Below are 24,081 nucleotides of genomic sequence, written 5' to 3'. Positions count from 1 at the left end.
GACTCTTCTATCCACAAAGAGCAAAGAATTCCTAAGATAATCAAATGCAAAAATTTGTGAGGTTGTGCTTGACATGCTATCTAACCTTTCAGCTCCTGAAACAGACTGACATTTATGTATCATATATTGTTTGACAAAGCCAGAATTATGAGAACTTGTGAAGATGTTTGTGATTGGCCAACCTTTGCAAATAGCAGAATTTACAGAATTTCATGAATAGCAGAATTTACAGAAACCCTGCAGATGAATCAGCTGGTACAACACATGTTTAGAGACTGCCACAATAAATGTTGCCCTTTCCTTGACAGAGAAATTGCTGTAAAAAAATCCATACTCATGCTTTTGATAAATTCACATCTACATAGCATATGAAGTTCAAAAAAGGAAAGTGCTGAACCCTGCCCCTGGTATGGGGCAACCCTGGAAGTACAGACAGACTGGAAAGCAGTGCCAGGAAAGGGCCCTGAGGGTCCTGGTCAGTGGCCAGTTGGCCCTGAGTCAGCAGTGCCCTGGCAGCCAGGAGGGCCAACCCTGTCCTGGGGGCATCAGGCCCAGCATGGCCGGCCAGGCCAGGGAGGGAATTGTCCCGCTCTGCTCTGCCCTGGGGCGGCCTCACCTCAACATTGGGGCAGTTTGGGGGGACACAATGGAAGGAAGAGATGGAGCCATTAGAGAGTGTCCAAAGGAGGGAAGGAGGATGGAGAAGGGCCTTGATTTGAAGGCATGTGAGGACACTGAGGGCACTTGGTGTGTTCAGCTGGAGGAGACTGAGGGGAGACCTCACTGCAGTTCCAACTGCCTGGGCAGGGGCAGAGGAGGGGCAGGCCCTGAGCTCTGCTCTGGGGGGACCAGGGACAGCAGCCAGGGAATAGCCTGGAGCTGTGTCAGGGTAGGGTTAGGTTGGATCTCAGCAAAAGGTTCTTCCCCCAGAGGCTGGTTGGGCACTGACCAGGCTCCCCAGGGCAGTGGGCACAGCCCCAAGGCTGCCAGAGCTCCAGGAGGGTTTGGATGATCCTCTGGGGCACAGGGGGTGACTCTTGGGGATGGTCCTGTGCAGGGCTAAGGGTTGGACTCGATGATTATTGTGGGTCCCTCCAACTCAGCATATTCTGTGATTCTGTGATACATATATATGAAGTAAGTAGTATCAACAATACATTAAACAAGATAGACAATAGACCAGTCACATCAATATCTTATCTATATCTGCATATCCACTACTTCTAGAACTTACCTTGTGTGTTTACCTGAATTGACTTAAAATGCGCTTTCCACAATCTTCCTGATACTAATGTTTTCCAAGTCTTTACATGCAGCAGGTTTGGTTGATTGTTTTTTCATCTTAAACTTTGTAGGTTCAGATTATCTAACTAGAAGTGAAAATTTTTACTTGACCACAAGAGAAGTCTTTTATATTTTGTTTGCCTAAAGGAGACATTATTCCCCCACTCATACAATGGGAAGCAAGGTAGACATTGAGATCCCTGAGTCATTTAGCTCCTCAGTGCCTTACTGGGATGCCCCCAAAAGTTAGCAAGCTCAAGGGCACACATACAGCCTTTCCCTGTCTTTGGAGTTGTTCTTACAAGATAATGGGCCATTGGATGATTACCAAGAGGGGAAACTTCTTTGGGAGCAACACTGATGCCCACTTATATCCAGGAACTTGGGAGCAATCTTAAAAGACAACTATATGCTCTGGAAAACAAAAAGAAGCAGCAAATGTGGATCTGTCTTATCTAGAAAATAATTTTCCTCCTGAGATTGCTTCCGAGTTTGTTCATTGCTCTGTAATATACCGTGTAAGGAGAGTACCCCAAAACATGACTTCCCACATTTCTCTCAGCATCACCAGATTTGAATTTCATCAGGACATGAATGACTAACCCTGGGTCAGAAGAGATACTGAGAAGTGCTGGAAAACTCTGCTTATGCTCTGCCAACCAGTTACACAGTCCCTCACAAGGAGAGTCCCAAGAACAAGAAGGCTGCTGATTTCTGGGGCCACAGTGGAGTGCACAGCCCAGGCTATTCTGTGCCTCCAGACCCCAACTCAATGTCCTGTGGCCATTTTGGACAAATGTGTTACTATTGGTTTATTCTCTTTCCTTGCAGGTTTCTTCTGGTTTTCCTGCTCTAGTTTTCAGACAAGAGTGTACCTAAGACAAAGACAGAAGATACAATGTGCCCTGAAGATGTCATGGACCTGTCCCTACCATTCTAGTTTGGTGGAAGCACTTATGTTTTATTTTCTGTATTCTAGAAGCATAATGAATAGTAAAGCAGTCCTGTGAGAGACAGTGCCAGACATCACTTTGGAAGAAAAGAGAATGAATTTTTGTCAAAACAACAGAAGAGATTCTATTTAAAGATTCTTTGTGTGTGCTGGCAGCAATCACAACTCTGGGACTGCCATCACCTGTAAGGGTAGTTCCTTTTGGCTGGGGGAGAAATGCACAATCTGTGGCTTGATAATATCCCTGAAACTCATCATCTGCACCCCCTCCAGTCCCTTGCTTCTCATGACCCCAGGTCCTCTCCCAAACACTTGTGACTTCCGAGACACGCTGGAGGATTACCCTTATTGCTTCTCCTTCATTCCCCCATTCTTTTGGGGAAGCCATTCTCACTGACCCTTGCAGTCAGATGCCCTGTGTAGGTGCCATCCATTATGCCTTCTGGTACAACTTTCACCTGCTTTGAACTGTCATCCTGCTTTCATTTGCCATTGCACAGTTCTTACATAAAAGAGACACTGAATATGACTATGGCACTCAGGATTTTTCAGATATTTCAGATATATTACTTTCTCCACTGAATCTTTTTCAAACTGGAAAGTGACTAAGTGTACTTAGTCATTCCTCAGGTGGAGCTTATTCCATTCAAGTCATTTCCTTCGGCATGCCTCTTCCAAAATAACTTGTTTCACAGCCTGGCAAGCAAACACTAAATTGCAGAAGCTTAACTGATAACAATTTTCAGTAAATCTTGAAATATTGGGAAAACCCCAGAGGGCAGCTAGCAATTTAAAATTCTACAAATAATATACATATTTGCAACACTTATAACAGTGTTGTAAATAATAGACTAATCATATTGATATTGATTTGAGACAAACACTGGAATACTTGATATGACAAACTAAATCCAGTAATTTGCACTGTCTTTAAGGTAGCTTTAAACTGTGTTGATATTTATGAGTTTATATCATCATGGTCAGGCTTTGTGAATGAAGATTTGGGAAGGGCTCTACCCACATTTGCTTCAAGTGCGCTGGTGGCTAAAAAGGCCAATGCGAGACAGACAAGTCCGGTTGCAAAAGGCAGAGCAGAAAGACTCCTTGGATGGTATCGACAAGACACGGTTCTTTCTGCGTTGTCTTTTCTCTTCGATGGTGATCCTGCGTGCGTTCTCAAAGGAAGCAACAGCATTACAGACAGTGTGTCTCCAGACCTCCTGACTGGAGGCCAGAGTAGACCAGCGATGAAGATCAGTGTGGCCAAGGTTGAGATGTTGCTTCAGGGAGCCTCTCTGGGGCTCCTCTCTTGCGGCAGCCAGTGGCAAGTTCACCATAAAGCAAGGTCTTAGGGAGGCAGTGATCTTTCATCCTGGAGACGTGCCCTGCCCAGTGCAGCTGTGTTCTCAGCAACATGGCCTCAATACTCATAATTGCTGCCTGTTCTAGAACAGATGTATTATTCGCATAATCTGACCAGTGGATGTTTAGGATTGTAGGCCCACACTAAGACCTTAAACCATCTTGTCCATGAGCTGCTTTACGCTGACGATGACGCCCTTGTTGCTCACACAGAAGCAGCTCTGCAGCATTTAACATCCTGCATTGCTGAGGCTGCTGAGCTCTTTGGGCTGGAAGTCAGCTTGAAGGAGACTGAAGTTTTCTATCAGCCTGCACCTCAGGAAGTCTTCCATCATCCCCATATCACCATTGGTGAATCAGAGCTCAAATCAGTCCAGCAGTTTAATTACCTAGGGAGCCTCATCTCCTCAGATGGTGAGATTGACGGAGAGATAGACAACAGGTTAGCAAAGGCATATAGTACTTTTGGAAAGCTTCATAAAAGCGTTTGGTGAAATAAACACTTGAAGAAAAGTACGAAGACCAGTGTTTACAGAGTCATTGTGCTGTCTACTCTTTTATATGGGTCTGAATCATGGGTCATTTACCACCACCACCTGAGTTTATATACTTTCTTGTTAAAAGCATTAATAATAATAACACATATATCTGCTACTAATTTTCATTTGTATGTATTTTGGTAAGCTGGACCATCACAAGACTAGATCAGCACACACTACACAGATTCAAATTTGCTGAATTGATAGGTGTCAAAATGATTCTGAATGTATAGGGTCACCAGTGCCTTTGGAAAGAATTGGTTCTTCATTACATCCTGTTTTACTGGTTTTTTTTACCCAGGAGGAAATGCAAAATCACTTTAATTACAAAAGAATCAGATATAAAAGACTAGATAGTCTCTGACAAAGAGCAATCATGGTTCCAGTATACTTATGCTTAAGCTAAAGAGCGCATAATTAAAATGCAAATGTAAGTGCGTGTAGCAAATAATGAAGAACACAGTCTGTAATACAGATGTGGGGTACCAAAACCAGGTCTTGAGACTGTTAAAAAGTAAAAAGTGCCTTTAATTTTAGTGCTGCAACTGGCACAGCTAATTTGAATGTTTGATACCCAGTGTATGTATGGCCAGTCTTTGCGAGCGAAGATTTGGGAAAGGTCTTTGCCCTTCGAGCCTGCGCAATGGATTTTTTAGGTGAGACACAGTGTGCGCTAAACTGAACCCCCCCTTTAATCCTAAGGTTCATCTGCCAGGGCCGAGCAAGCTTGGACAGTGGCAGCGAGGTCCCCAGGACGTAGGTTTGTTTAGAGTGACCTTCTCTTAGACGGATGGCCTTACAGGGCTGACAAGTTCCATCTGCCCGGGGGAGTTTCCCTGACCGGGAATCTGGGCTGCGGTGGTGAGAGTGCTGCATCCTAACCACTAGACCACCAGGGGTCCCCTGTCTGATACCCAGTAATTGGTAAGAAAAATACAATAACAATATTTCCTCCACATCCAAGTGTGTCATTGTCATTTCAGACAGGGTCTGTGCTCACACTTCAGTTCAGACTGTGAGAGACTGAAAACAACTCTGTTTTAAAAAGAAAAAGTAATAAAAGCATGGAAAAAAACCCCACACTAAAAAAGACTCAAGAAGCAAGAGAAAAGGCCTAAATAGGATGCATCTCAACATTCCAGGAATCCATTTTCTATAGCAGAATCTAATATAGATGCTTTTGCTTCCTATACAGTGTAGCTAAATCATAGGCACCATGATCATTTCCAAAACAAACTGCCGACAAGAACTGTGTAAATGCAGCAAGGACATTCCCCAGATCCAGCCAACACAAAGCGATGACAACAATGTGTCTGACATTTCATTCTCTTTCTGGGTCATTCCAGAAAGAGGTGGTTAGATTTCATGGCCTCTAACGCTTAAACAATTTTCTGACAAATGTTTCCTCTGCCTTTAAAATAAAGAAAAGAAGAGGTAATGATGACAAATCTACTTTCCAACCTCATCTCCTGTACAAAATCTAATGGTAAGAGTATTTTCCCAAGCTGTGAGTGTCCTGAAATCAACTCTTAATGTTGCTTGAGGAATGCAGATCCCAAGCGCTCATTCCTGTAGCCATAGGGCTCTCATCCTCTGCATGGGCCCAGGTGGGAACAGCTAAACATTCTCAACATGCCTGATAATGTCCAAGAAAAAAAAAAAGTACTCTCCAGGAGTGCTTAGGACACAGGATGACTTGGCAACCTACTGTTCAGCTCTACATCCTAAACCTTATTCAAAGGCCTCTATGTATATTTTATAGTAAGCATCTGCAGATTAAATATCAGAAATGGACCTCCCTGGTGGTGATCCTACAGAGCCATGGTTATCTCTGGCTTTCTCATATTTGTTCTAACTCAGAACACTATGGAATCTTTTTCTTCATTTCAAAGCAACTTCAAGAGAAAGGGAGGATTCATTCTTTGCTTTCCTCAATTTAACTATCTTTTAATTAAAGTTGCAGGCTAAATTAATAATAATAAACATGAAATTATGCCCATGAGAAAAAATTAATCCCACACAGACTTTACACACAGAAATGGGGTCCAAGTTGACTATCACTGGTCAGAAGAAATCATACAGATAAAATAGCTCTTCCTCTCAAAATATTAAGCCAAGTACTGCTTGTCTGGGGAGATTCCTCCATTCCTGACAATGGAATTTCCTCCTCTACACTTATGACTTGTCAGGCAGCACATCCTGACTCAAAAGCCATCACCATGTCTAACAAGTGCATTTCTGTGAATGAAGTCTCCACCTGAACACCCCTAACCAGGAAGCTGTTACACAGCTGGGCTCCAGTAAATGCTTGTCAAAAACATAAGTCTCCCACACATGCTCCCAAAACCATTGCACCTCTGTGATGGGGGATGCTAAGTGACATTAGAACACATAGCCACGTCCTCTAGCCACTCCAGCCCAGTAAACCTGCCTGGCCACTGGTGCCCATGGACCCAGTGATTCTGCTCAGGCTGAGGGACACAGCTGTCTCTTCAGTGGGTTCAAACAGCAGCAAAGTTGAGCAAGTGCCCCAGAGACACACACAGACTTAGACACACACACACACACAGGACACTGACACAAGCGGCCAAAGAGACTGTCACAGCCAGATGCTGCCAACAGCACCTACATCACACAGGCACAGATACATCCCCTCCTCCTCAGGGACTGGCAGACACAGGAGTCACCAGCACAGTCACACAGACCTACTCACCAGGTTCCCAAGCACATGCACATTTGCAGCTCCTTTAGGTCCAGCACAGCACCTCTGTCCTGGCTCAGACCTCAGCCTTCTAACCCACCTTCCAGTTACCTATTTGCCTGCTGGTCCAGCTTGATGCTTACACACACAAGCACCCACAGTCATCCGACGGCACCTCCTATTCACAGATTCCCCTGGACACACCAGCACAGGCTCCCCACCTGCCCGATACCCCAGCTCGGGCCCAAGGCTCCCCTACTGACCAGATGGTCCAGCTTAAGGTTTGCTGGTGAGTGCACACATACACACCAGGACTCAGGAAGAACAGATGCTCACCACCCATTCCCAGCAGCCAGCACCAGGCACTTGGGGCTGTTAGTTCTGGTCCCATTCCAGCCACGGCATTAAACCCCTCATTCACCTCAGTGTTTCCCAGTAAACTGGTTTTAGTAACACACCCACACAACTGCCCAGAGGTTAAAGACCCCCACTTGATCCAGTAGCCGATGCTGAGACCTCTCTGACTCCAGCAGTTGACACCACATGCCATGGAGGTCCCCAGCCTGGCTCCAGCAGATAGCACCCGTTTTTACTCACACATACATAGAGGCCTCACCAGTAGCCGGCACTTAGTTGATGCAGGCACATGCAGGACAGAGAGTGAGATCATATGAAGAGATAGTTAAGAAAAGATTTATTGATATGTAAGAAGACAGGGCAGACCATGTTGATCAGGTATAGTGCTCAGACAAGTACACTGACTGGCTCCTGTTTACACTCTTCCTGTTTACTCCTCTCTTCCTTCCTTTCTGCTCCCCCTTGTCCTGCACATCCCCTCATGGGTTTATACAGTTCTGTCAGTTCCTGTACCCACACCACCCCTGTCTGGGATCTCCCCCCGTTCACAGTTTTATCAGTGGTGAAGCCCAGTTGACCTTTCTGGAAGTGGCATCTGTAGTTTCCTGATAGTCTATCAGTTAGTGTTACTGGTGAAGTTTGTTTCTTCTTGTTGTCTCCATATTTGTTTTGCCAGACCTGTTCTGTCTTTATACTTTGTTTAGCATTTCCCCTTTTACCTTAGTTTCCCTACAGACAAGGTCCCTGATCTGATAAGCTTGCTGAAATAAACATTTTTACACTCCCAGATGCCTTCATCAAGCAGTGTGACAGACCAGGTTTGGGCCACATCACCTCCTTCCTTACCATTTGTGAGGTAGGTTTGTATTCCAGTATGTTCTCAGTTATGGCTTCCTCCCTTTCTTACTGTCCTTTGTGGTGTCAAAAACCAGCCCTTCACCAGACACTCTCCTTCTACATCCCCTTACAGAGCAAGTTACTGTGATTTGACATTCAGCCTGCTCCATGATATCCTCTGCAGGATGGTGGAGTGGCACAGAAGTCAGGCTCCTTCCTGAAGGCTGAGACCTTGAGCATGTCTGCAGTCCCCAGATATTGCAAACCTACAGGCCAGAACTGCAAGTCTGTCTTGTAGACATAAGCTGGCAGTTGTCTCACTTTGTTCCAAATTCAAGGCTTGTCAGTGCCTCACACAGTGGTATAAAAATGGAATGAGAGAAAAATTTTCCCTCACTAAATCTTCCTCCTTCTCTATCAGTGTAGATAGACAGAGAGGATAGGATGGGAACCGTTAAAATTATATCTGTAAAAAAATAATGGTGTGCAATTAGAAAAACCCCATTCTGCTGGCTAAAGCAACCTCTGGCAGTGTGGACCCAAGTGTTGCCTTACTTGGCATTATCAAAGCTGTCTTTGGTGCCTCCATCCTCCATCCTGGCACAGAGCAATGTGAAAAGAACAGGTCATGCAGCTGACTCAATACAACCTAAAACCAATCCTGTGTCTGAGTAATTAGCAGAGAGATCAGAGCTTCAACACGTTTACAACTAAAGAGTAAATTATTATTGACCAAAAATAGAGCACTCTAATGCTGCGTGGGCAGGAGGTTACATATAAAGAGCCACAGCTGAAGGCAACTTTATCATTTGTTACCTCAGCATCTCAGGGTAAGTCCCATCCGCTTGCTTCATACTCTGACCATATCTCCAGAGCTCCACAAAGACATGGAATATGTAGGGGGATTTTCTTCTCATTCTTCACTTCTAACATTCCAGGTCATGCTTTACATGCCATGTCAAGGTTATAAAACCCAAACCACTCCAGTGTGGCGGCACAAGCAGAAGCAGAAGCGCCATAGCATGCCATTCCTTGGAAGGGCCTTCTAGACAAACTTTGAAAGTCCTATGAAAGGCACAGGAAAACTAACTCTGAAGGCAGATGAAATTGACTGGGATTATATATGTAAAGTAGTCATTCTTTTCCTGGACATTAGATTTGTTTTTAGCAGCTCACAGTTATGTGGGGAGGAAAATAAGATTTTTTTGTGGGATTTTGCTCCAGCTCAGGAGCTGTAAGGTTCTGTGTGCAGTTCAGCTGTCTGGAGAGACTACAGAGGGTGTAGAAATGTTTGATACAGCATACACTTAAGACCACGGACTGGTTTTGATGTAACTCTCTCTGTCCTTTCTTTAACCATTTCATACAGGTACTGAGGCATATTTCCTCGTGGGCTCTCTGAAGGTAAGGGTTTAACAAATAACACATACCTTTGCTAATTGATCCTGAGCAATGAGTGAAACTCACCCAGACAACGGCAAGGGCAGGTGCAAAAGAGAGTGACATAGAACCAGGGTCACTGAAAAGATTACATGCTATTTTAATCAATATATTCATAGTTCTAGGTAGGAATATTCCATTTATTGGGAAAGAAAAGTTACAGATGGTCAAGCTTAGCCATGAGGGCATGGGAGACAGAGACAGCAATACCTTTTTGCATTCTGGGATTTATAGATGATTAAAATTCATCCCCTTCCCTCTACACAACAGCTGGAAGCCTGAAACTGGGGCTGTGTTCAAAGAGGAGGCTCAAAGTACAATTCAAGTGTTAGTTGCCTCTGAGGGAAGATCTAGAACATTATTTACTGATTTTGACTTATCATGCAAGCACCAAACCAGAACAAAGTTCAGAATTATCTTGTCTCCTTCCTGATAGACAGATTCATTTATGTCCAAAGAGTAACCTTTACAGGGAACTTAGTATGCCTATTTCCTTCTAGGTTTTCTGGGGAAGATTAGTAACTTGGTGACAGGGAGAGTTCAGCAGAGCACAGAAGGAACCCTCCACACAAGTGCGTTCTATCCTAAAACCAAAAAGTGTTCACTGAAATTGGAGCTGAAAGGGATGGAGTATGCATTATTCTCCCAGAGAATGCCACCTTCTCTGCTCAGGAGAAAGATTAAATTTTACACTATCTCCTGTCAAAGACATTCAGTAGTTTAACAGACGGTGCCCCTTGAGGAATTTTCTGATAATGTATTGGCATTTTCTGATGCTTTGCTTCACCTTTGCATGGACATTGTGAAATGACTTCTCTCTCTCTTTCATGTTGCTTTCCTTGAGCCCCTCAGAGGCAGACTCAAATAGGCAAAGACTCTGGGCTCTGTATACATAGAATAATACTTCCAAAGCTAAAGTTTCTGGATTTTGTGCTTTGAAATTCCTAGATGCTAAAAGCTCTTGTGAGAGACAGTCCCTCAAAGTCATTGCAGGGTGTAGATCCATAGCAGATAGCTTTTGCTGAGAGAGATCAGCACTTCTACAACATGTCCAGAAGTAGCATTACAAATGCCTTCATATTCCTTTCATCATTTTCTTGCATATAAAACCACTCCATGTTGACAGTTTCAGTACTGTAATGCAATGCCAACACGTCAGAGTTGTTCAGTTCTATCCTTTTTCTTCTTTAGTCTCACAGTGCATCATGAAGTAGCAGGAGTTTGGAATTTTTGTATTACTTTTTTTCTAGCCTGTATATTAGACTGCTTATGCTTCTGTTTAAGCTAGTTCCTGCCCACATCATTTCTGTTTTTGCTATTTCTAGTTTTTTACTAGGTATTTAAAAAAAGGTAAAATAAAACTGACCATAAAGCAGTTTTTGAAATATTTCTATAGACAAATCCATGATAATGTCTGAGACATATTGGTACACATTAATTATCTTTTAGTGATTCATAACTAATATTAGTCTATATAATATGTTAAAGCTAAAAGGTACGTTGTAATTGAAATTCTTTGAAATGTCATATCACATATTTACCTAGATATTGTGTTAATTACCTAATACTATGTTATGATTATTGCTAATTATAACTAATTATTATTGTAATATATGATATTCCTTTATTGGCTAATTTTGCAACAGATCTGAAAAAATGTTTTATATTTCGTATATATGATAAACAGGTTTGTCTTTCTAGATTGGGAATGACTGATCTTCACAATTTGTTCCTGCTTGGTATAGACAGAAACCAGTTGAATTTCCCCTGAGTGGTATTACAACATAGAAAACAGAAGGGTGTTATAGGAATATCTCCACTTGGAAATCTCGTGTGAGAGCCAATCTGCGCAACTTACAGATCTTACTTGCATCTAAATTTTTAGACGTCTAATGAAACAATCTCAGTGGCCCTGTGTGTGTGGCTTTGAGAAGGATGTGGCTGTGCAGCTTTCTGAGTAGCAGATGAAGATAGAACAGGCCAGCTTTTGAAGACTTCTAGCTTGATATTCTCTCTGCCCTCTCTTGGGCACACAGGCATCCCATCTAAGGGGGATGTCTCCAAAGATAATACACCTCTGTCTACAAAAGGAACTTTCTTTATTAGCACTTCTTCAGCAGATACTTAAAACTGAGGCAGAAGTTAAGTGCCTGATTAGCCCTCCTCTGTCTATTAGTCACTCAGCATGACTGGATAAATATAAATTACAAATGCACAGGCACTGATGCTTTTCTGTATTCTTCCAGAGCAACTGCAGCCATGAGCTCGGATGCAGAGATGGCAATCTTTGGAGAAGCTGCTCCCTATTTACGGAAGTCGGAGAAGGAGAGAATTGAAGCCCAGAATCGCCCATTTGATGCTAAGACAGCCTGTTTTGTAGTGGATGATAAGCAAATGTATGTGAAAGCTACCATACAGAGCAGAGAAGGTGGCAAAGTCACAGTTAAAACATGTGACGACACGGTAAGTGATACCAACTGTAACTCATACGTGATCATTCAGTTGAGGTAGTTCCCGGTTTCAGATTTCTCCTCCTCTTGTTCCCTTCTATTTTTGTCAGACTGTGACTGTAAAGGATGATGAAGTCTTTCCCATGAACCCTCCCAAATTTGATAAAATCGAGGACATGGCTATGATGACCCACCTCCACGAACCCGCTGTGCTGTACAACCTCAAAGAGCGTTACGCAGCCTGGATGATCTACGTAAGTGGCAGCAGCAGCTTCCTTTGGGCAGCTGGAGGAACTGCTCTGCCAGGCCCAGGGGAAGCCAACGTGCTGTGTCCCTTCCTCGCAGACCTACTCGGGTCTCTTCTGCGTCACTGTCAACCCCTACAAGTGGCTGCCCGTGTACAACCCGGAGGTAGTGACTGCCTACCGAGGGAAGAAGCGCCAGGAGGCCCCTCCACACATCTTCTCCATCTCTGACAACGCCTATCAGTTCATGCTGACTGGTGAGTCTTTTGGCAAGAGTGGAAAAACCTGATATGCATTTGGTCAAGGAACACTTGATATTTTAGGCCTCTTAGAGTCTACTCAGTGGTCCCATAGTCCTCCAGCACAACTCAAGATCAGACTGCCTGTGACATCTTAATGACCTCTGAGCTGTCAGATAATGAAGGAAAAGCAGTAGCTGGCTGTATGGCTTTGTGCCACCTCTCCTTGTAAGGAACATAAAGAAATGGTAAAGAAGAAACACAGCAAACAATTTGATTTCAAGTAAATAAGCCAAGGTCTATATATAAAAAACCCAAAGATTAAGTGGGAAGCCTTATAAACAATCATTGCTTGAAGTTAAATGTTGAACTGCTTCACCTTTTCTGAACAAAAAGAAATCCAGATGCACACTAATGCAGAATTTACCTTATCATGTAACAAAGTGATAAATACAGATACAATATAGTTCTTTCCCTTGAAGTGAGTTAGTTGTATCAGAGGAACAGAAGTACTCCACATCTCATTTGAACAGCTCTTTCTGCGATTTTGATTTCAGATCATCACAACCAGTCAATCCTTATCACGTGAGTATATTTTGGTATGATTGACAAAGTTGACAGAAAAGTGAAAATATTTCCTGTAATAATTAATATTTTTACTTCAACAGCGGAGAATCTGGTGCAGGGAAGACTGTGAACACAAAGCGTGTCATCCAGTACTTTGCAACAATTGCAGTTACTGGTGAGAAGAAGAAAGATCCACAGCCCGGCAAAATGCAGGTATGACATCAGCTCCCCCTTCTAGCATTTGCCCACACTGTGCCCACAGAGCAAAAAGTACCAATGTGTATTTTGGGGCTGCAGGACTGTCAAAAGCCAGAAAGTGTGTGCAGCTTAGTCAGGATGCACAGCCTGAGCATACCTACGCTTGCTTACCCCTGCTACCCAGCCTCCATCCCTCTGAACTCTACTTATAAGACCATTTTGTCAACGTAGGAAAGGCCGAAGCCTCAGTTTCTCTCCAGTCTCCATTTACAGACAGGAGTCTTCACCAGGGAGAGAAAGACAATGTTAGACAGCAACTTTTGCTGTGCTGTCCATCTATGTACCTACCCATCAGCATCCTCTGAGATCAGCCACATCCACAGCACTTGAGTGGCTGCAGGTGTAGAGAGAGCAGTCAGTTCCCACTGACACATAGTTGTGTCATTCCTGGGCCTTGGTTCATTCCTTTTGACAAGGGAAGTACAGGAACTCTGGACTCCAGAGTGATTGTGCTGAAGTTAAGAATCATTTCAATTGCATCAGGTGGTAGTTTCCACTGTCTTGTTTTCCTGCCTGCGGTCAATGGAACAGCCCTGAAGGGCAGCATAAGAAAAGGGACAGATTTGGGACAGCTGGGACTACTTGCCTGACAGTTAGAAAGTAACCTCAGAAAGAATCCTTGTAAGAAAGCAAGCACAGCTGCTGCAATCTGAGCCAACTGGTACATTTGCAAGGCTTCATTCCCCTGCACCGAGCAAGCAACAAACACCCTTATGGCACAAGTGTATGACCCCACAGCCTGTGAGATGGTATGTGCATCAAAGGGGGTGACACGTGTCAGCACATTATTTGAGTACCCAAGGGCATAGCGGAACTTAAGGAGATTCCAAGGCTGAATGTTCTTTTCGCACTCAAAGACAGGTGTCTGTGATTGATGGGTTGTTATGGCCAAGGCAAGTTCATCACAAGAAGTCTTTCCATCAGCAGCATGTTAGAATCTCCTGGGCTCAGCTTTCATCAGCTGCTCACTATGCCAGGACTGATCTCAGAAAAGCTTTGAGACAGCTGAGAGATGTGCAGACCATGTCTGATATAAGGAATATCACCTAGCTCTCAGACTGGCAGCAACCTGTTCTGCCCTCTTCTGAGTTAATTCACAGAATACTCTATTTTTTTTTAGTATTCCAATCTCGGTGACAATAGTACGTGCCTCTTCATAAGAACATTAAATAAAACACTCAGGTTATCGTTCTTTGTAGCCCAGCATTCTATCTCAGATAGAGGCTGAAATCAGATGCTAGGCAAGGGTATAGGAATAAGGGATGCATGTAACAGCATTTCCCCAGAATACTGCCTCAGCCTCCAGCACATCATCACACAGGACTCCAGAATGAACTTGTGTAAAGAATTGCCATGTCTTCTTCCATGCTGTTATCCACTTACAATTCTCCCATGGTAGTTCCCTGGTTAACAGCTGTGCACTAAAAAGAGGTTTGATGTTGGTGTAGTCATCTGCACTGACACATATCTCTCCTCTCCTCTCCTCTCCTCTCCGAACCGAACCTCTCCTCTCCGAACCTCCCCTCCCCTCCCCTCCGAACCTCCCCTCCCCTCCCCTCCCCTTCCCTCCCCTCCCCTCCCCTCCCTCTCCCTCTTCCTCTCCCTAAGAAAGTTCACTTAGAAAGCTGAAAGGGCATTACTCTATGGATTTAGGATTTTTTTATCGGAAAAAAAAAATATACAGAGCTTCATATTCTACTGTGTTGCCTTAATTCTATAGTGTCCATCTTCACGGTGAACTAACAAAAACTAATTTAAACCTGCTGTGCCATCTGCAGACAGTGCTGAGAATGGCACTCCCCCTCCACTGCAACTTGTTCAAGGCTGCACTGAGCAGTACACTCACAAAGATGCAGTAACTGCAGCAGTGCCACTCCTCTTTCATCTGGATAAAAACCGATTTATCTTTTTTTTCTCATTCTTTTTTCCCATATGTTTCAGAAATTATCCCTGGCAACACTTTCATGCCGTGACTATGTAGGATCAATCATGACTTTGCTAGAGACACTCTGGTGCCTGTAGCACTAATGCCTGTAGCAATAGTGTGACTAAGCACACCAGTGACTCTGCTTCCTGGACTGTATCTCACAAAAAAGGAGAGACATAATGTCACAGAAGCTTTTTTTTTTCCACCCATATTTTTGCAGTTAGCAAAGAGAGATACAATAGAGTATCAAAACTTTACATGTTGAACATTCCTTCAGAAGTAACACGGGGGGGAAGGGGGGGGAAATCAAAGAGTCCCTGTTCTCTACTTATCTAAGTTTGGTGTTTGAGTGTCAGGCTTTCTCCATGTCTCACTGTTTTCAAAGCATCCTGAGAGATGTATTGCTGCATCCTGAAAGGCTGCTGTTGTTTGAATGCAATTGCAAAACTTCACATTCTCTTGGTAGATGCTTCCTACCAAAGGATGTACCTCTTTCTGTGTGTCCTGGGCTCAAATAACCTTAAAAAAATTTCCAGAATCTTCACATTTTCTTTAGCTGTCATGGCCCTGAGCTGCACTGCAGTGACTCTGTATGTGATATCCAACATCTGATATCAGCTACAAGAAGCAAATAAAACACAGATCTTTCTTTCAGCAGTCTTCACTTTGAAACCAATGGCAATATTCATGAGTGTTGGCTGATGAGTGCTTAAAAACTCTGCTAATTTTTAGGTTAAAATCACATGTGATGTGTAAAAATTTTCTGTTTGTAATATCTCTTTTGCAATATTCGTTATTAACCAGTAGTAAAGTTGGTAAGAAGCATTTTGTCCTATAACTAGGGAACTCTGGAGGATCAGATCATCCAGGCCAACCCACTGTTGGAGGCTTTTGGCAATGCCAAGACTGTGAGGAATGACAACTCCTCACGCTTTGTGAGTTCATTTCAGATTTGTTGGAATACAGATATTTAATACAAGTCTCATTCATTTATTGTCATAACCAATGGGTTGATCTCCACTAGGGAAAATTCATCCGGATTCACTTTGGAGCAACTGGCAAGCTGGCCTCTGCGGATATTGAAACCTGTGAGTTGGAGCAAGTCAGTGCAAGCAGAACTTGTGCACTTACAATCTCAAATTTATCAGGAGACTAATGGCACCTCTCTTTTGGTTAGATCTCCTGGAGAAATCCAGAGTGACTTTTCAGCTGGCCAGTGAAAGGAGCTACCATATTTTTTACCAGATAATGTCCAACAAGAAGCCAGAGCTCATTGGTGAGTGCTAGCAGTGCTGGACTTGGCTCAGTGAGTGCTTTCTCTTTCTACTGTGACCTGCCCCAGTACCACTAAAGGTGCCCATATACCTGCAGATCTCCTCCTTATCTCCACCAATCCCTATGACTTCCCCTACGTGAGCCAAGGAGAAATCACAGTTGCCAGTATTGATGACAGTGAGGAGCTGCTGGCAACAGATGTGAGTTCAGCCGAGCACCCTCCACCAGCACAGCAGCCAGGCAGGCCTGGCCAGCTGGGGCCCAGTGCCTACATCCCAGTGCTGAGGGACTGGGATGGTGCTGGACGCTCGGTGTGGGCAGGGAGAGAAACCCCACCTGTGCATCAACCTTTGTGCTTTCCCAATTTGCCCATTGCCTCTGCAGAGCGCCGCGGACATCCTGGGCTTCAGCCCCGATGAGAAGGTGGGGATGTACAAGCTGACAGGGGCTGTCATGCACTATGGGAACATGAAATTCAAGCAGAAGCAGCGGGAGGAGCAGGCAGAGCCAGACAGCACAGAAGGTAGAGCTGACTGCAGAGTTTGCTTGTGACCTGCTCCAGGAGCGAGCTAGTAACACAGTCCCATAAAGTGCCCAACACTTTGAAAGATATTTTCCCTTCCAGAAACTAGTTTTTTTAGGTTTATTGCAAGTTCCACAAAGTCAATGATTTAATTTATGCTCTACAAGGAAACAGAGAGACATAAAGCTTAAGCATTGCTGCAGGCTTCCAGGCATGGAACAGAAGTGAGCTGCAGCTTATACACTGCCTTTGGAGCAGGGAGAATATTCTCCATTGGACTGGAGAGGAGCTTCTCTTGACAATAGGTGCATTTGAGTAGTGCCAAAAGTAGACTTCTTGTGACAGAAACATCCCAGCAGACCACAACACCTTTCTTTGTCTCTTTTGAATGCATTTGCTGTCTCTAATCCTAGTGGCTGACAAAGCTGCCTACCTGATGGGTCTGAATTCTGCTGATTTGCTCAAGGCTTTATGCTATCCCAGGGTGAAAGTCGGGAATGAATATGTAACTAAAGGGCAAAATGTCCAACAGGTACATAAACACCTGACCAGTTTCTCAATTTCTTCACACAGTTCTTTCAACTTCAAAGCTAACTCAACAGTTGTAACTGCCATGGCTGTACTTCTTACAGGTGTACAACTCAGTGGGTGCATTGGCTAAATCAGTCTATGAGAAGATGTTCCTGTGGATGGTTGTTCGTATTAACCAACAGCTGGATACGAAGCAGCCCAGGCAGTACTTCATTGGTGTCCTGGACATTGCTGGCTTTGAAATTTTTGATGTGAGTCACCTTAGGTACACTTGCCTATTGAGGACTGCTTGAAACTAACTGGCTTTTCTTTATATTTTGAATTTGCAGTTCAACAGCCTGGAGCAGCTGTGCATCAACTTCACCAATGAGAAACTGCAGCAGTTCTTCAACCACCACATGTTCGTGCTGGAGCAGGAGGAGTACAAGAAGGAGGGAATTGAGTGGGAGTTCATTGACTTTGGGATGGACCTGGCTGCCTGCATTGAGCTCATTGAGAAGGTAGAAGTAATCTTTTCATTGTAGGAGAACACACTTCTTTTATGATCATTTATTTTAGTCCAGTAATTCTTGATCAATTGACAAATTACTATTGAACTACTCTCTCACATCAGAAGAGGCAGCTTATAAAACCAAAGCTTTTGGAGTAATGGGCTGCCTCCACACAATGATTTCCTGAAGAGCATTGCTGGGTTGGAAGGGAGAGGGGCTACACAATGTTAATTTGGAGCCTTTAATGACTGCCTTTAACAGTAAGGTGAACCTCAACCCTTACTCCTTGCAATAATGGCTCCCCTCCCCAACCCTTATTTGCTTCATGTATTCATGTTTCTCCCAGCCCATGGGCATCTTCTCCATCCTGGAAGAGGAGTGCATGTTCCCCAAGGCAACTGACACCTCTTTCAAGAACAAGCTCTATGACCAGCACCTGGGCAAGTCCAACAACTTCCAGAAACCCAAGCCTGGCAAAGGCAAGGCTGAGGCCCACTTCTCCCTGGTGCACTACGCTGGCACAGTGGACTACAACATCACTGGGTGGCTTGACAAGAACAAGGACCCTCTGAATGAAACTGTCGTGGGGCTATATCAGAAATCATCCTTGAAGCTGCTGTCCTTCCTTTTTTCTAATTATGCTGGTGCAGAAACAGGTAAGTGATTTTTCAGTGATGACCAATAAGGCAAGAATCAACTAAAGTCTCCTCTCTTGATATACTGTAGGCTACCATCCCCTAATGTGACCTTGTTCTGGTGTCTATCCAAATATGCCAACACTAGGACACCAGCTGTGCTGCAGAGAAGTAAAGTGTAGCAAGTCCGACGCCAAGTGATAGGAGGTGTATGTTTCCTGACTGCATTGTGAATCACATCATTTTACCCAGCCACTAGGCAGGTGCCAAATACATGTGCAGAGTGCAAGCACTTTATAGTCTTTGGAGACAGAGTTTTGTTTCTTGAGGTGAGCTGGAAGAACTAAAAGGAGACCATGGAACTATTTCATATCCAGCTGAGCAGTCCTGGTTTTGCAAGGGAAAATGAGAGACAGGAAATATAATTTGGAAGTTCTCTATGGGCATAAGAAAGCAGTCCAATATCTTGCCTTTTTTTTTGTTTTAGAAGACTATCAAGTCGGACAGTCAGTAAGCATTACCAAAAATGGCCACCCAGATTTCTACAACAAAATCCCAATATTCTGGCAGCCTGGATGCTGAGCAAAAAGTCAGGCACAGGTACAGCAGGGTTTGAGACTCAAGACAACAGTGCATGGAGGCTTCCCTGGGGACAGCTTGGCTGACATATAGTGTGCCTGAGCGAGCCCCTAGGGGATACTGGGGACGAGTCAGCTCTGAACCTTCCAGGTACCATCAGTATCAGGAAGACAAGAACACAGGTTGTACAGATAAAATTTTGGATAAGGTGTGAAATTCAGAGCAGAAAGATTCCATTAAATCTCAATTTAATTGGCTTCAAGGGTGTAGCAAATATGGAAAGACAGTGAGATGCTTGGACTTGAATTCCTGAGACTTGGACTTGAATTCCTGAGACTATAATTTGCTTCGCATCTCGGGTCTGCCATAACTCAGAATAGAACTGAATAGAATTCTTCACCTGGAACATTGGATTAGCAGATTTTTCTAAAGAAGACTTCACTGCACTAGTAAATGAATGTCCACTGCTGAGTCACATTCTTGTGGTCTTTCACCTAATCAAAAAAAAATTTAAAAATGGGGCTATGGGTAATAGTAAAAGCAACGTGACTAGTAGCACAGAGTACACTGTTAGAAAACTTATGTCAGGCCACACTGTTCCATACCAGCAAAGCCATATACACTGTGGTGCAACATAAATCTTACATTGAAATCTAATACACCATACACTGATCAACAACTAGCTAGCACTGATTCGCTAAACTCTCATGTAGCAATGTTTCAGTATTTAAAATTAGAGTATTTTATCAGCCTATGGCCAAAGACAGAAAGGTGAGGCCTACAAAACGTACTGCTAATTCTAACTGTTCACCTCCCATCTACTTCTTCCAAGGTGATAGTGCTGGTGGTGGCAAGAAAGGTGCTAAGAAGAAAGGAGGTTCTTTCCAGACAGTGTCTGCTGTGTTCAGAGTATGTGAATTTCCTTTTATGTGAGCCATGATTCCACAAAATGATCTGAGGGCTAGAACATCTGTCCTTTAAAGAAAGCTGAGAGTTGGGGTTGCTCAGCCTGGGGAAGAGAAGATTCCAGGGACACTTTATTCTGGATTTTCAACATATAATGGAGCTTATCAGAATGACAGAGAAAGACTTTTTTACCAGGGGCTGTAGTGGCAGAACAAAAGGCAATGATTTTAAACTGGAAGAGGATAAGTTTAAATTGGATAGAAGGAAGATATTTTTTTTACTACCAGGGTGGTAAGGCACTGGCACAGGTTGCCCAGAGAAGCTGTGGCTGCCCCTGGATCCCTGGAAGTGTCCAAGGCCAGGTTGGATGGGGTTTGGAACAACCTCGGATAGTGGACAATGTCCCTGCCTAGGACAGTGATGTTGGTCTTGATGACCTTCAAAGGCCCCTTCCAATCCAAACCATTCTGTGATTCTATAACTCCTTGACATTTGAATAAGAATGCAAAAGCTCTGTAGCTTGAAGCTGAAACCCTTGTTTTGTGCTATCACAGGAAAATCTAAACAAGTTGATGACTAACCTGAGAAGCACCCATCCTCATTTTGTGCGTTGCCTGATTCCTAATGAGACCAAGACACCTGGTAAGTCCATCATTATACTCTGAAATGTGGGACTGATGGGAAATAGCCTGCTTAGCTTCCAAACCAACTTCTGAACAGCTTCCTTTGCATGTGAAGTCCTTGTGGGGGTTGGCCTGCGAGACAGTAACCAATGGAACTTTCTTGTGTTGTCTACTGTGACTGTAAAATTTTGGTCCACAACACTTACCCATCTTTACTAGTGTGTGTACAGAACTGAAAGTGATAAAGATGGGCTTGATTACAACTGATAAAATTGTCTATTGTGGGTAACAGCGTTAGAAAATCCCTAACAAATGCCTAGTTTAAGGGACCACTGTATCATTCAGAACTGTTGGGTTCAGCCCAAGACCACTTAACAGTTCCTAATTATCCAGTGTTAGGATCTGATTCACTGAACAGGAGAACTGTCAAAGAAATCATATGTCATTTGTAGAATTCCATCTACAAGCTGCTGTGTGCTGCTAGCACTTGGAAAGCATTTTGATATAAAGTTACTTTTTTTTAACTCACAAATTAGTTTCTGAGAACAGTCAAGTTTGGGAGTATTGTCGTGTGGTTCAATAAATTGAAGTACTTGCAAAGAGTTTGCCAGGGTGAGTTATAGGAGCCTAACCATTATGAGACCTGATAGTGTTAGAATGATAAGGTAGACACTGTTAGAATGTAGTGGATGCAACAGGAGTAGCCCGAAACAGGAGCTTAGCATCTGCTCAGGAAACAAAAAATGAATCTGAGAATATCTACCTTTCTTGTTTATGTCTCTCTTTGTAACCCTGAACGCCACAAGCAGGTTTGAGCAACACACATGTGTAACATTCACATTTCAGATGTTCATACAAACTCAGTGGAGAGGAGCTGGCCTTTTAAATTGGCATTTTAACGTATCACTCATCTGGCTGCTTATATACATCTATCTTAGGATGAGATGAATCACATTCTAGAAGAAACTGTTTCACTCCACTGACTACAAATGAGCCCTAATGGAAATGTCCACACTTCATATAAAAAAGTGAAGAAAGAGGAGTCCCACTGGGGTCTTGACAGGCAAGAAGGTGCAAGGAGGGAATTAAGGAAACCAATTACAATAGAAAAGCATACTTGAATGGATGATGGTGCCAGATATGGCTATCATTTTAATGTTGGGTTGGTTGCTTTGACAGATGTGACTCAAAGGGAATCTTGACTTTTGCCTTTTAAAAGAAAAGTAGTACTATCTGATTCAAATTAGGGATGGTGACATGAAGGAAAGACAACTGGACATCTTCTGATTTTTACCTGTTTTTAGTCTGCTTATGATTGACTTCTCTAACAGCTTCTTTGGGTAAAACTTTATTGATTACACAGAAAAGATAAAGTTAAGTGTATGGACCATTCTGTAATAATGAAGCTGGTGGGAATTTCTACATAACAAAGTGATTCTGAGAGTTTATTCTGCCAGTTGTACTTTGTAATACACTTGATTATTATATTCAATAGATCTTTTAGCAGAAGGAACTTTATTCCATTTTTATAGTCCACAGAAGGACTAAGAGCTTTAAGTAACCTATTTCTCCACTCCTGTGTGGGAATCTAGCTGTAAAATCTTAAAGAACATGAAGAGCCAATTGTCCGGAGGGCACTACACTACGCGGTGCCATCTTTGCCTACATCCAGTGAGAAGGCTGATGCTGTTGAAGATTTTTCAGCTGGTCTCTTAAAGCACTGTCATACCATTTTTAAAAAATGTGGCCTTATGCTTTTACACAGGCGCTGGTAGCCCTCACATTCTTAGTAAAGCTCAATGAAGCAACTCTCTGCAACTTATATGAATTGAAGGCATGTTCTGTCTGCACCTTCCTCATCTTTAACCAAGAGCTGCTTGAATTTTATTAAAAAAAAAAAAAGGTCATTCTGGAATGCTAATACATATGAAGATTTTTTGGAAGCAAAAGGGAATTATGATGGATGTATTTTGTTTAAGGTCAAATGGACCATTATCTGGTGATGCATCAGCTGCGGTGCAATGGGGTTCTAGAAGGCATCCGAATTTGCAGGAAGGGTTTTCCAAGCAGAATCCTTTATGCGGACTTTAAGCAACGGTAGGTCTTCAGTTATTACTACCTGTTAAGATAACACCTGAGTAAACACACAGCTCAGGTGACATGATGGGAGAGACACCCTCTGAATCAGACTAGATCAGTGGCATTGGAGGGAACCAAGTTGTTAATACTGTCAGAGGTCACTCCAGCGTTTCCCTCTCTGACCAGACTAGAGATTTCTTGATACGTCAGAGCCAGTAGAATTTCTAAACTATGCCCTATGATTCAAAGAGATGCAAAACAATTGCAGTGTGAAGAATAAAGTGCCATTATAGGCTGCTCTTTGAAGTCTCACAGAGTGCAGATACAATATCAATACATGTCAGTGCAGCCTCCTCTCACCCCACTGACTGAGCATTCAGAAACCCAAGGCTTTGCCGGTGCCGCGTCCCTGGCCTGCATCCTGCACCTTGTTTTCCTCGTCTTTAAAATGGAGACAACTAAACAGGTTCGTGTGGGCTCAGTTGCTATAAAGTGCTAAATCAGAACTGACTGCTGTTATAATTAAATGTAACAGTAGAATCTTCTATGCTGCACTGGTGTGAAAAGGACCCAAGATCTCTCTGAAAATGCCCTCACCCTGATATTTAGTAAGGGATTAGCTGGTCTCAACTGTCAAATCTCAATTTGATGTGATAGATGAAGGAATCTATCCATAATGGCTGTGGTCCAGAATGACAAAGTACTTTAGGAATGACAATGGAAGCCTAAAATGGAGAATAAACTCACCGCACTATTATCCTTGTCGTGATTTTACATATTTTTTTCAAGGTAGACTTGAGAATAAGAAGTGCTCCCATGTACAGTCACAAATCCATACTGATGTATCTGAGAAACCCCTTTAGAAGGATTAGGTGGTCCTGTCTATGACACAGGATTACCTTAATCATTAAGTTACCTTGCAAAATGCTAAGACTGCTGTTAGCATTTAGAAAACAATACTGTGTCATTTTCAGTCCACTCAAGGATTCATTGGTACAACTGTAGAGGCTGTGAGATGTGCAAGATCTGCATTCTCTTTGCAATATAGTTGATTTTTGTCAGTAATTTTAATTCATCTTCAACTCTAATTTGAGTAGCATTCCTCTGATTAATAAAACAAGTTGAGAAGAGGTTGACTAGTTCTCACTAATTTCTTCCTAATTGGATCTGCAGACACTTTTAAGTATGTGCCTTCATTTTATATGTAACAGCATACACATCCAACAGATTCCTCTATAGATGTGTCCCCTTTTCATCACATTCTGTTTAGCCAGCAAACAT

General features: G+C 43.2%; 1 protein-coding gene and 1 long non-coding RNA gene across 3 annotated transcripts in view; one reads left to right on the top strand and one right to left on the bottom strand.

Annotated features, from left to right (window-relative positions):
* LOC135424384 (uncharacterized) overlaps positions 1 to 24,081 on the bottom strand; it is a 53,899-nt gene that overhangs the window by 9,461 nt on the left and 20,357 nt on the right. The window lies entirely within an intron of this gene.
* The window catches only part of LOC135424383 (myosin-1B-like), a 32,579-nt gene continuing 20,557 nt past the window's right edge, over positions 12,060 to 24,081 (top strand). Inside the window, exons 1-16 of the mRNA XM_064675575.1 lie at positions 12,060 to 12,176; positions 12,268 to 12,424; positions 12,964 to 12,991; positions 13,075 to 13,186; positions 16,001 to 16,093; positions 16,183 to 16,246; positions 16,336 to 16,434; positions 16,530 to 16,633; positions 16,818 to 16,956; positions 17,370 to 17,488; positions 17,589 to 17,738; positions 17,817 to 17,987; positions 18,325 to 18,634; positions 20,025 to 20,101; positions 20,653 to 20,740; positions 22,701 to 22,818. Of these exons, the coding sequence (XP_064531645.1) occupies positions 12,066 to 12,176; positions 12,268 to 12,424; positions 12,964 to 12,991; positions 13,075 to 13,186; positions 16,001 to 16,093; positions 16,183 to 16,246; positions 16,336 to 16,434; positions 16,530 to 16,633; positions 16,818 to 16,956; positions 17,370 to 17,488; positions 17,589 to 17,738; positions 17,817 to 17,987; positions 18,325 to 18,634; positions 20,025 to 20,101; positions 20,653 to 20,740; positions 22,701 to 22,818 (1,940 nt within the window). The 5' untranslated portion in view covers positions 12,060 to 12,065. The remainder of the gene's footprint in view (positions 12,177 to 12,267; positions 12,425 to 12,963; positions 12,992 to 13,074; positions 13,187 to 16,000; positions 16,094 to 16,182; positions 16,247 to 16,335; positions 16,435 to 16,529; positions 16,634 to 16,817; positions 16,957 to 17,369; positions 17,489 to 17,588; positions 17,739 to 17,816; positions 17,988 to 18,324; positions 18,635 to 20,024; positions 20,102 to 20,652; positions 20,741 to 22,700; positions 22,819 to 24,081) is intronic.

This window comes from Pseudopipra pipra, chromosome 19 (assembly GCF_036250125.1).
Source record: "Pseudopipra pipra isolate bDixPip1 chromosome 19, bDixPip1.hap1, whole genome shotgun sequence".
Taxonomy (NCBI): domain Eukaryota; kingdom Metazoa; phylum Chordata; class Aves; order Passeriformes; family Pipridae; genus Pseudopipra; species Pseudopipra pipra.
The sequence above is the reverse complement of the archived record's forward strand: the minus strand, read 5'-3'. Positions and strand labels throughout refer to the sequence as shown.